At 42.2% G+C, this 13,238-nt stretch overlaps 1 protein-coding gene across 1 annotated transcript in view; it reads left to right on the top strand.

Annotated features, from left to right (window-relative positions):
* The first annotated feature begins 1,335 nt into the window (after nucleotides 1-1,335).
* The window catches only part of LOC124721977 (aquaporin AQPAn.G), a 168,627-nt gene continuing 156,724 nt past the window's right edge, over nucleotides 1,336-13,238 (top strand). Inside the window, exon 1 of the mRNA XM_047247145.1 lies at nucleotides 1,336-1,368. Within this exon, the coding sequence (XP_047103101.1) occupies nucleotides 1,353-1,368 (16 nt within the window). The 5' untranslated portion in view covers nucleotides 1,336-1,352. The remainder of the gene's footprint in view (nucleotides 1,369-13,238) is intronic.

Raw genomic sequence — 13,238 nt, 5'->3', positions numbered from 1 at the left:
CCTTCCTTACTTCCCCGAGCAGCACAGCGTAGTCTGAGCGGTTTTTGCGCAAAAGTGGCAATCTGGTAAGACTGTGAGTGAGTCAACAAATAACTGGACAAATTTATCTGCAGAGGAGTTACAGGTCTGGACTGGAATGAATATCATCAATATATTAAACGGCTAACTCGTTTTAGCGTGAACGTAAGTACTCGAAATTATTACGACACAAACAAAAACTCCCAGATTGTATGGCCTCACTTGTAAGGAAATTTAAAAAGCCAAACAAGCTTTTCAGTAAAAGCCTACTCGAAAAATCAGGAAAGTGTTGTGGGACGTAACTGTACCTCGATATATTTCTTAGCAGCAACTCCACCGAAAAAAATTCGGAGGTTGGCCAAGGATAATTTCTGACTATTTTGGTATAAGTGAGTTGTGGCCTCCGCTGCCTTGTTATAGAGTAATTTGACTTGTTCAAATGGGTCTGAGCACTATGGGAATTAACTGATGAAGTCATCAGTCCCCTAGAACTTAGAACTACTTTAACCTACTAACCTAAGGACATCACGCACATCCGTGCCCGAGGCAGGATTCGAACCTGCGACCGTAGCGGTCGCGCGGTTCGAGACTGAAGCGCCTAGAAACGCTCGGCCACACCGGCCGGCAATGATGTTTGTCTGCAAGCACTGAAAACACTACGGAAACGCCGCGGCTCTCGGTCGTTAAGTGAAGGCCGTCGGCCACTGCGTTGTCCGTGGTGAGCGGTAATATCTGAAATCTGGTTGACATTGTGGGTCTCAGAATATTGAATTCCCTAACGATTTCCTAAATGGAATGTCCCATGTGCGTAGCTCCAACAACCATTACGCGTTAAAAGTCTGTTAATTCCCGTGGTACGGAAACCTTTTCACACGAATCACCTTACATATGACAGCTTTGCCAATGAATTGCCCTTTTATGCCTTATGTGCGCGATACTACCGCGATTTGTACATGTGCAAATCGCTCTCCCTCGACTTTTGTCACCTCAGTGCAGAATGGCTAAGAAAAATGCTGACAGGGAAAGAGACGATAAACAGTAAGGGCAGAAGTAGTGCCGATGCAGCGTTCTACCGGCCCGCCAAACACAGGACGACGACGGCGTGCGTAGCATCCGGCACCCACCCTCGAATCCGTCCGACGCCGAGTGTAGATTCGCCGGCGAAGAAAGGGCTGCGGACGTAGGTGCAAAAAGCAACCTGAATAGCGGCGGCGAGAGGATGGCACGGCTGCGGAGCGCGCCGGCCGGCGTGCGGTGGCGGGTGGGGGGCGAGCTATAAGAGGCAGCGCAGCGCGCGCCGCGCTAGTGCTACGACCCGACGCCACGCCGCCAACATGGGCAAAGCCACAGGTGAGTCCGCGCCGACGCCACTCCCACTGCCCTCTGCTCGCGCTCCCATTGTTGCCAATGTCCTCTTCTTCACCACGTATGACCGACTGAATTTCTTCATTCCTTCTCAAGAGATACTCTGTCCGTACCGACACGCTGCATCACAAATAAATAAAGAGCCTTCTGTAACTCTCGTACGATATATCTCAGTTATGACCTTCTTTGTTACTCATCATTTGTTACGCTGACAATTTCCGTAGTCAGCACAAAATTGTCACAAGCCATGACTTATCTCACATGAAAGGTACAAGGTGAACCAGCAAGCCACAGACAAAATTACGGACGTTATTTAGGAGTATTTTGCGTTAGATTGTTATAAGAGTCGCGTGGGCCCCGCTGGCTTCTTACAGAGTAACGACTCATTCGGTTTATTACCCAAATTACCTTTGTTTCTGCTACAAGTACGCCGGCCGGGGTGCCCGAGCGGTTCTAGGCGCTACAGTCTGGAACCGCGCGACCGCTACGGTCGCAGGTTCGAATCCTGCCTCGGGCACGGATGTGTGTGATGTCCTCAGGTTAGTTAGGTTTATGTAGTTCTAGGTTCTAGGGGACTGATGAGCTTAGAAGTTGAGTACCGTAGAGCTCAGAGCAATTTGAACCATTTTTTTGTTACAAGTACCTTCACAACAGTGAAAAAAACTGCAATATCCAATCACCAAAACGTTCAACACAAAACGCATAGCAATACTAGAGGAGTCAGATGCAAAAGTATCGCGATGTGGTTGCCGTCGCTGCGGTAACAGCTCAACATAGCGCCGTTGTTAGGCTCCTCCTCTGCATTCAGTCAACCCATACACGGACGCATGTTGCTCGGATCTTCACCAGTAAACCTATCCATATCGCTGCGATCAAAGTTGACATAAGTCTAACACTCCTGAAAAAAGAAATCTGAGACAGAACCGAGCAGTGCTCTTTGCAAACTTGAAGTGAGTATTACTGTTGTCGCCGGTCGGGGTAGCCGAGCGGTTCTAGGCGCTACAGTCTGGAACCGCGCGACCGCAACGGTCGCAGGTTCGAATCCTGCCTCGGGTATGGATGTGTGTGATGTCCTTAGGTTAGTTACGTTTAAGTAGTTCTAAGTTCTAGGGGACTGATGACCTCAGAAGTTAACTCCCATAGTGCTCAGAGCCATTTGAACCATTACTGTTGTCAACAACATGTGAATGGAGCAAGTCTGTTTTCATCCAAGACACAAAGTATGTTCTGACGCTATTTACACAGTTGTGCACATATTTTCAGGCCAATACAGATACAAACTTTAATTGTGGTAACAAGTCAAAATACTCTATGACAAGACAGCGGAGGCGACAACTCACTTATGCCTAAATACTCAGAAATTAACCGTGGCCAATCTCCGAATTTTTTCGGTAGAGTTGCTGCTAAGAACTATATCGAGGTACCCTTACGTCTCACAACAGATTCCTTATTTTTCGAGTAGACTTTTACTGAAAAGCTTGTTTGGCTTTATAAATTTCCTTTCAAGTGAGGCCATACAATCAGTTCGGCATTTTTTGTTTGCGTCGTAATAATTTCGAGTATTGACGTTCACGTTAAAACGAGTTAGTCGTTTAATATATTGATGATGGCGAATTCGTACTTTTAAATTCGGCTCGAAGCTAAGTAAATGTAGCGATGTTTGATATCATCTGATTTTCATAAGCACAATCATTTATAAGAAGAAAACATTGGTGCTGCCTATAGTTTTAGTATCTAAACTTTAATGACTCACAAATTTACAAATTTGTGTATATGTAACATCTATATTTAATTTTTCTCATCGGAGTCACAATGAAACGGAATAAATCTTTTCTCAGTGCTCTCAATAGTCAAATTTACGTTTGATGTGCAAAAATGGAAATTTCTATCGTCATCTCGTAAAATGTACACGTAATAAGTCAGGTAATTTCTAACTGCCTACCTTATTTTATTATTAAGCCAAATCCCTAAAAATATTATCAACGATAATGCATAGTAAAAAAATATGAAAAATATCAAAAATTTTGTTGGATGATAAAGTACCTACTTGGACTTCACTGATTTCAGACTCTAGTGACACACTGTTCCACGCTGAATGAACTTCTTTTTCTTTGCTTTTCTCGAGCCCCTTGGACACATGATGGCTATAACTGGGAAGTTGAACTATAAAAACGAGATAGACACAATTAACCAGTTAACATAGCACACTGATATCTTGAAGTAAAGTAATTTTGTGTTTATAATGTATTTTTAAGTATCTCTCTTCTGTATCACCTGGACGTATTGTCAGCTTCTAATCTGTTTCACACAGTATCGCGTTTCAGCGTGAGCGAAGAAGGCGTAAGCACCCCTGCGTGTAAGATAACAGAACCGGCTCCAGGCAGCGGGTCCTGCGACGCTGAGGCTGCTACCAGCGTTTTATCAGCTCCCGTACCGCGCAATGCATACGCCTCTTCACTGCGTAAACACGACCGCTCACGTAACTGCTGCCTCTATTTGCAGTATACGGTAGCTAATGGTCTGCGTGCTATAGTACGTGTTACGGCCGCCAGTGTTGAAATTATGAGAGGACTACTTAGCGTAGCGAATGAAATATTTAGGTAGAGCTAGAAACCCAATATTTTCTAAGCAAACATCTCGCAGTACCGGCCATCTGTTTCGCTGCCATACTTCGAGAGGCTGTAAGTTATTAGTGGTGGAACCATCTATACGTACGGTTCATTATTTTCGCGTCCAAATGATCCTAAATTTCCTTAAAAGACAAGTAGTTTATCTAGACAGTAAGTGAGACTGAATTTCGGATACATCTTCCGACACGAAATCGTTTGATAATGTTTCGCTGCAAGTCGTGATCAACTGAACACGCTACATTAATAATCACGTAGCTTCATTGCGACCGCAACGTATACTTCAAAGTAGCCATAGGAAACGTTTAGAGCACGTTATAATGTTTCACTGGCGAACCTAGCGACCGGCTTAAGACATTGAAAAAGGAATAAGAGGAGGTCTCGTCTACGTCGAGGTCAATAGAGATGAAACACATTCTTGGTTTGGCGAAAGGAGAGGAAACAAATGAACCGTAGCATAATTTTAAGAAGTTACTTACCACGTCTGGATGAGGACTCTGACAACGTTTGTCCGAATACGAGCCCAGTGATTCATCTCACTCGAAGAGATATAGATTCGTATTTTGAAGGATCGGGTTGAAATCTTGTGAGAGCATACACATTTAGTTGTTCCATGGTTTCCCTAAGACAGTTGTAGAACATGCCGGGACGGATCTTCCGACAAATCCAAAGTCAATTGCCACCTACCTCTTTGTCTCCGGCCCTAATGATCTACACTTACAGACGAAGTTAAATTCTAGCCTTCCGATATTTTTTGTAGGGCTGTTCGTATTGTGGAATTACTGGAGCTCTGTCGTTCTAGGACAACGGCAAGAGAGGTGATTACCTCGGGCGTTAATCTGCATGTTGAAAAAAAACAACCTTTTGTTCGGAAATGAGAACTTGCTGGTGCTTAAAAATAAAATGACTCAGACAGAAAAATTTCGTTTCTTAACGTGTAAATAATCGTCGACGTCAATAGAGACGTTCAGTTCTGACAGACTTCATCACAACGCCACCTCTCTCGGTTGTCTCTTTCGAAGTTGCCAAAAATGAGAACCTATATTTACCAAGCGATAACACGTCGTCATGAGAGGCTGGTAGTATGAGTGAAGAATTGAGTTTTTATAAACAATAAACCTACTGAGATCTTATTGAATATCGTTGTGAACAAATTAACGTCGTTCTTGTTTTCCAGAATCTAGCCGGAAGTGCTCCAGATTGTAAAAATTCATCGATCACACTCTAACGATGAATCCTGAGAACATTTTCTTCCTGATCTGGTAGTGACAGTTGTAGTAAAATCGGCAGCATGCTGACGATCACGAACGTATAAAGCGCTCTAACAGATCAAAACCACTTTTCCAACCTGGATTCGAAACCAGAGTGCTGCTTTTCGCGGCCAAAACATGGAAACAAAAATTGGCGGACGAAATCTCTCTAACATGTGCTTAGATTGTTTAGTTGTTAGGAACATTACTTGCGAATTGTTAGGTACGGGTCTAAGGCAATATTAATATTTCAAGGAATTTCATAAGTGCGAATACTCCTCTACTTGTTGAGTTATTTGATTCAAACAAGATGCAGTTCATAACAAGATTCGGGGGAATACAGTCCCGGTTCTTGCACTTGTTTTGGCGTAGGCTATTCATCAAGATATAAGACTTTCATTCATCTCACTAGCAGACTCCATCAATGATAAATAATGTTAGATTAATCTATAATTAATTGTCTAGTTATAATGGAAAGTTCAATGGTCAACAGACACTGAGTAGCAATGAGAAAATTAGTATGAACGGCCACATACTCTAGCACCAAAAGCGAAGTCAATAAGAGAACGACATATTCAGTCTTGCCAAAGTGAACATGGCCTCATAGGAACATTGCCTCATTCATAAAACCAAGAAAGTGCATGTCGTCTCTGTAAAATAAAATTAACACATTTCCTCATGCACCAGAGTATTACTTTCATATATATTTATTAATTTGCAGGTATGAAGGTGAGCAGAGATGAAATTGCGTCTTAAATCTTAATAAGATATAATGAAGAAATAATTAAAAAATTTACTCACAGAAACAAAACTGCAGTCTAAAAATTTGGTTCGAGTACGACAGAAATGTAACTGAAACTGACTGGAGTACTCGAAACTGGAATTTGAATCGCATTTTTGGGTGCTAAATTAATGTTTTCCATGTTTCTGAACAGTCTTTTTTGTCAGTAGGGGTACATGATTCTGGATTAAAATTCTCGAGATTCAATCTTTCATTTGTTCCTTGAGACACAACTCTTACCATGAATATACTCAAGAAAATAAAAAAATTGTAAGGTGTTCGGGGTATAGCTCACAGATTATGACGCAGGACGGGTCACCTTCTCTACTGACCTGGATGTCTCTTCGAAACTTAACGTTCCTCGTTTCCTGATTACAACGTACTTCGTACGCTCGCAATACAGATGGTAAGGCTAACCTGCTGAATAATACATAAGATTCGGTGTTTCTCCTTGAAATATTTCATAGAGTACTTTATTGACAGAAATGTTAGCTACAGAGACGAGATGGGTACATTTGAAATTGTTAGACGAGTATACAGTGAGATGTAAGGGTGATTTTGATAATCCTTCTGGACGTTAAGGACAAAAATAATTGTATGATGCAGAAATTTCGAACTGATAGAGTTACGTAAGATTTTTTTTGCCGTTTGTACAATAAAGGCATCAATAACAATTAACAGCTGTAACGATATGAAATATACTGATTCCGTCAATGCTTTTTATTTGATTTGTGGCTTCTAGTCCATACAGTCAGCTCATCAGTGTTGAAATCTCTGTCTTATCGCAAATCGCAACTGTTTATTTTATACACACGACCATACTCAGTAACGTACATGTAATATACAGTTTCATGCCCGGTGCTACCCCGAGACTACTCAGATCGTAACCAAACGAGAGTATGTTCAAACACTGCAAATTTCGTTCGACAAAACAGGAACAGGAAAGAGATAAGACACAAACTGGATAAATGAAGTGGTATCGCTAAGATTAGCCACACAATGAACCTCATGGAAATGTATGCAGTTTCTGGAAGGGAAACGTCGAGCTACCGCATATCAGTCTTTGCATTGAGCTAAGTTTCTTAATTTAGTTAACTTCTACTGTACTACTTCTCATATGCGAAAATATTGTAATATATTTCTTTTCTCAGTTTTTACTATAATGGTGTGTATGTCGACAGCCACTTAAAGCATTTAGCAGTAGTAAAATAACCAGTTTAACTTGTTATTTTTTCTTCCTATAATCGCGCAAGGTCAAGTTGTTCTTGCTCAAAAATGGAAAAAATATTTTCATATTTTATGTCGCAATATTTGATATAACGACGGTGGATATTTGATCTATTTGTTCTGTATCTTAGGATTATAAAGCAGTTTTAATGAATTTTCTGACGTTTGGCCCTCTCGTCGTCTGCAAGCATTGCTCAGCTATGAAACTTTGGTGCTATTATTTTCCTACTGTCATAATAACAGCTAGATCGTGAAAAGTACGTTATTGTTGAGCTACGATTCTGCAACAGCTGTGTGCGACAGTACACGCCGCGAAAGGTAACGCTTTGAAATACATTCACCTGCTGCCCCTTTAAGTGCCGAATGTCATCTTACGCAATGCGTGTTGTTGAACTTAAGGAGCACGGGAACGTCGAACCGCGTGCAAGCTGAACAAAGAAACACCAGCTCGTTAAACAGGAAAGTGTGCACCTTATTATAACTTGCTGTATTCTCCCCTCGCCGGTATATGTCATCATTCCGTTCGAAAGTTAGTTATAACTGCAGCAGGAAAACTCGTATCAGGGACTGCCCTGCAGGAAACGAAATTAGGTTTGAAATTTGTTAAGGTCACTGACTGGAACAAAAAGGTAGGATTTTTTTCTTTTTAACTTGGCCTAGATATTTTTCAGTTCTTCGTTTACTATGTTCGTTATTGGAAGACGGAGACAATATTGATAACAAATGCATACGTATAAGAAAACATCCATTATTTTCAATGAATTTGTACTGAACTAGTACCTATGATCCCACATAAGTGAATGACGGCGTTGACTGATGCCGGCGTGCGCGTACTACAGTTAGTCATCTGAAATTAATTTTTTTCTGTTTTATTTTGTGTGCAATATCATGAAACTGTGCTTGCAATATATTTAAATTCAACGCTAAGATAGTTTTCTACATGATTTCAAGTAACGTATCTAGACTCACTTCTGCATTTTTTATGCAGACACGATTCAGAAGGGGACGCTGCATCCTTTTCAAAGCTTGTTACATAAGTATTTCTTTTCCCTAGCATTTATCCATCCTAGTACGCGATCTGCTTTATCAGGATCTGGCAAATTTTATTTGCATCTGACTATGTGCCTGGATGCCTTTCCTGACATATAGTCATCAAGGTAATCTAAGGGAAGTAAGTCGTGTGCGGCACCTGTCTGTGAATCGTGCAAACTTTGTTCTGTGTGTCATACTATTGCAACTGCTTGGGCTTCATGTTATCTGAAGCGAAATTTGTGGATCAGACTAGCATTTGACTAAACGAGTGTGAAAAACCACCTAATAACCAAAGTCAGGCTGGCCAGAGTATCAGACCCTCACTCGCAGGCTAGCGTGCCGCGCGTCACGCAGTACGAACAGATTGCTTATTACATAATAATCCTTCAAACGTAGTTTTTTCGGATGCAGTCTAATGAAAACTTGGGAAGACAGGTATTTTGAAAAAGGATGTCCTCTTGACACCGAGGAACGAACAATGGCGAGGAAGGGAATCGGTTTTGCTTAAAAAGTTATCTCGCCATTCGCTTCCAGTGATTTGCGAAACCAACATACAACCTAAATCAGGAAAATTGATCCTACTGAATACAAGGCACATTCTTGAACCGATGCGCAACTTCTCTGGCTATTACATTTTTCGTAATTACGCTTTTGTTATCTTTCGTCCATCACGTCGTCATTTAGAGCGTATCGATTAACTTACGATTACATTCTGAGAAAAATTTTACGCAGCAATACAATTTTACTTAGTATGACACACGAGTAAGTCGTCTACAGCTTGAGATACCATTTTCAAACATAGCGCAGCAAGAAAACCGAGAAAAATGTTTCAGAGATTGCCGTCGTGGAAAGCCGCATCCGCAATTTCCGCCTCTTTCCTTATAACCTACGACAGTCTGAACCAAGCTAGATATTCCAGTGGCCATGGTATTGGTCTCGCATAAGGGGAGGCTTTCAAAACTTTAGCTAGTCATCAAGATCTATTTTCTCGGTGTTTTTTCTAAATCTTTTAGGGGTGATGTCGAGATGGTTCCTTTGAAAACAGTATGACCAATTTCCTTTCCCTATTCTTGTCCTACGAGCGTTTGCGGTCCGCCTCTAATGACGTCCTTCTACAAGGACTTTAAGCCCTAATCTTATTCCGCTATCATCTGGAATATCACTAAATTAAATTCAGTAGTTTTCAATAAATATCTAAGCGCGAGATTATACATGACGTTGAAACACACATTTGTTTTCAGTAAGGTAGTACCGTAGGTTCTAGATCTCATGATCGAACAAATGGGGCTCGCTGTCCCAGACATGCGGGCTACGTATGGCTAGATATGTTGCCGTATTACTGAACGAGTATTGTACCAGGTTCGTATTTTATCCAAAGCGCAATACTTACATACAATTTCTTTCTATGATTTTCTTTCCTACTAGGTTAATCAGTTGTGATCGCTAAAACAAGTAACGGCAACCGAAAGATCGCGGGCTCAGTTTACCAATTTCGAAATACCTTTCTTCTCGTGGCAGATGCCTGTTATACTTGTATTATAATTGTGCACATGGGGTCTCAGTATGGCATTATTGCCCTGCGTTGTCATCAAGCGAGGTAACACAGTGGTGAGACACTGGACACGTATTTGGGAGGTGTAGAGTTCGAATTCCCATATTTACGCTATACATGTCTACCCTAAATACCTTCAGACAAATGCAGGGATAGTAAAAAAAATAAAAATAAAAAAACACTCGGTCTTCAGGCGAAGAGTGGACTCCGGGACCGTCCGACGGCCGTGTCATCCTCAGTGAAGAATGCGTATAGGAGGGGCGTGGGGTCAGCACATCGCTCTCCTGGTCGTTATGACGGTATTCTTGATCGAAACCGCTGCTATTCGTCGAGTAGCTCCTCAATTGGCATCACTAGGCTGAGTGCACCCCGAAAAATTGCAACAGCGCATGGCGGTCTGGATGGCCACCCATCCAAGTGCCGACCACGAACGACAGCGCTTAACTTCAGTGATCTCACGGGAACCGGTGTATCCACTATCCACTGCGGCAAGGCCGTTGCCTAATATAGGGATAATGCTTTCAAATATTCTCAGTCGATTTCCTGCCACTGCATTGTACACTTTGAGATAGTGCTCCATCTCTCTCTCATGTCCTCACCGTCCATAGAGCGTTAAAAACTGTCATGTTTGTTCTCTTACAAGTGGCTCTGAGCGCTATCGAACTTAACATCTGAGGTCATCAGTCCCGTAGAACTTAGAACTACTTAAACTTAACTAACCTAAGGACATCACACACATCCATGCCCGAGGCAGAATTCGAACCTGCGACAGTAGCGGTCGCGCGGTTCCAGACTGAAGCACCTAGAACCGCTCGGCCACTCCGGCCGGCCTTATTCTCTTACAGTCTGCTCACCAAACCCGATCAGTTACCTCACGAGAGATGAGAGCATACTGCAAAAATTTTCTTACTGAACTCTCAATATGTGGATTTTTGTTAACCACGCTTTAGATTTAAGTCATCTATTTCCAGATACGGAACAAGTTTGACATATTGCAACAGAAAAATAGAAACATTTTACGGTGTTTGTTAAAGTATCATCTGACCAAACGCTTTGTGCACGTCAGATACATCACACCAGGCAATAAAATTCGACAAAAATCTGAATGGGAAATTGATGGAAAGTATGCGTTTGACGAGACGTAGAGATTTTACTTTTATAGTTCGGTGCTGTTTAGATGCTTAATATATTGAGCTAAGGCGGAAGTTACGAGAGTGTGCTGAGAATAATGCCTTCATTATGCTACTGTCAATATCTATTGACGTATTACGTGATATACATATTACTCGGTCGGCTTTCCCTCTACGCCGGCGCAAGTTGCGACCCTCTGATACTAGAAGGCACCCTGACGTAGTGTGTAAGGTGGTGGTGTGTAATGTAACTATGTTGGTGCTTGAGGTAGCCCTTAGAAAACTGAAAGCACGAATTCGAAGGGCTCGTCCACACGTGGAGCACCCTCTTCTTCAGCGTGACAATGCCAGACCACACACGAGCGCTGCGAAATTTGCAACAACCCGATGCCTTGGGTTCAGTGTCATCGATCATCTCCCATACAGTCCCAACTTGGCCCCATCCGATTTTCATCTGTTTCCAACACTTAAAGAACACCTTCGATGTCTTTACTTTGATAATGATGAAGCGGTGGAAGCGGAGCTGAGTCTGAGACTTTGTCAACAAATTTGAACATTTTACAGGGTATCAACAAACCAGTCTCTCGTTGGGAGAAATGTGTTCGTCTCCATGCTGGTTATTTTAGGAAATAAATATGTAAACGTCAATAGTAAATATATAGAATGTTAATAAAGTTTGTTTCATTTAAAAAGCTTTAAGACTTTCCAGAATGAAATTTTCACTCTGCAGAGCGGAGTGTGCGCCGTTATGAAACTTCCTGGCAGAGCACTAAATGCAAAGGTTGGCTCTGAGCACTATGGGACTTAACATCTGAGGTCATCAGTCCCCTAGAACTGAGAACTACTTAAACCTAACTAACCTAAGGACATTACACACATCAATGCCCGAGGCAGGATTCGAACCTGCGACCGTAGCAGTCGCGCCGTTCCGGACTGAAGCGCCTAGAACCGCTCGGCTACTGCGGCCGGCAAAGGCAAAGGTCCCGAGTTCGAGTCTCGGTCCGGCACACAGTTTTAATCTGCCAGTAAGTATCATAACAGCACAAACTTCGCTGCAGAGTGAAAATTTCGTTTTGGTAGCATCCTCCAGTCTTGGCAAAGCTATGTCTCCACAATATCCTACTTCTTCAAGTTTTGCAGGAGAGCTTCTGTGAAGTTTGGAGGATAGGAGACGAGGTTCTGACTGAATTGAAGCTAAGAGGACGGGTCGTGAGTCGTGCTTGGGTAGCTCAGTCGGTAGAGCACTTGCTTGCGAAAGGCAAATGTCCCGAATCCCAGTCTCGGTCCGGCACACAGTTTTAATCTGCCAGCAAGTTTCAGCTTTAAGGCTTTCCACATAAAAAATTCTGACGCATTACTTTTCACCACGACGTCGCATATTTTTCTTGGCGCACAGAAATTTTTAATCGAAGTTGTGTAGAAATTTAAATGCATACCTATTCTAGTTTTGAAGGTAAAAGTTGGTTGGTTGATTTTGGGGAGGGTACCGAACAGCGAGCTCATCGGTCCCATCGGGTTAGGGAAGGATGGGTAAGGAACTCGGCCGTGCCCTTTCAAGGGAACCATCCCAGCATTTGCCTGAAACGATTTAGGGCAATCACGGAAAAACTAAATCAGGCCGGCCGGTCGCGGATTTAAAGCCGTCGTCCTCCCATGAAAGTAAATGGAAACTGTTTACACAAGAATAAAATTTACTCTTTTTTTATTTAAATTCTTCTGGCGTATGCAGCCCGGTATAATCGTTAAAACAGCACGAACTTACGGCAACGAGACTTGCTACCGTCTTCTAGTGGCATTTATTGCCTAAAGTATTTCGAATCCGTCTTTATAACCATTAAGAGTTGTGATGACGAACATCTTGGCCACACAAATGAAGTAGTTTGTTACATATTCGCCACGAAAATGTCCGAATGCAAATAAAGCTTACTCTAAATGAACGTTAAGAAAAGCAAAAAAACAGAAGGCATTTGAGTGGTAGTGCTTGTGTTCGAAGGCAATGCGATGTTCTTGGGTGCGTAACAATTTGTGTAGTCAGGAAATCGTTAGGGATAATATTTCTAGGTCTAGAGTACGCTGCTGTATTTCACTCAAACTGTGGGTCCATTCTTCCTCGAAAGAACTGCAACAGCTGAACCGCTCTGTATCGTGTTCCAAGGAAGTATTGTGTCAGATGTTGACCAACTCTTTCAAAATGAAGATTCTTTTTTCCGTAAGTCACTGCACCACTATATTACTTCTGAAATGCACAGCCATGGA

Source organism: Schistocerca piceifrons, chromosome X (genome assembly GCF_021461385.2).
Source record: "Schistocerca piceifrons isolate TAMUIC-IGC-003096 chromosome X, iqSchPice1.1, whole genome shotgun sequence".
Lineage (NCBI taxonomy): Eukaryota > Metazoa > Arthropoda > Insecta > Orthoptera > Acrididae > Schistocerca > Schistocerca piceifrons.
This window is presented reverse-complemented; position numbering and strand designations above follow the sequence as displayed.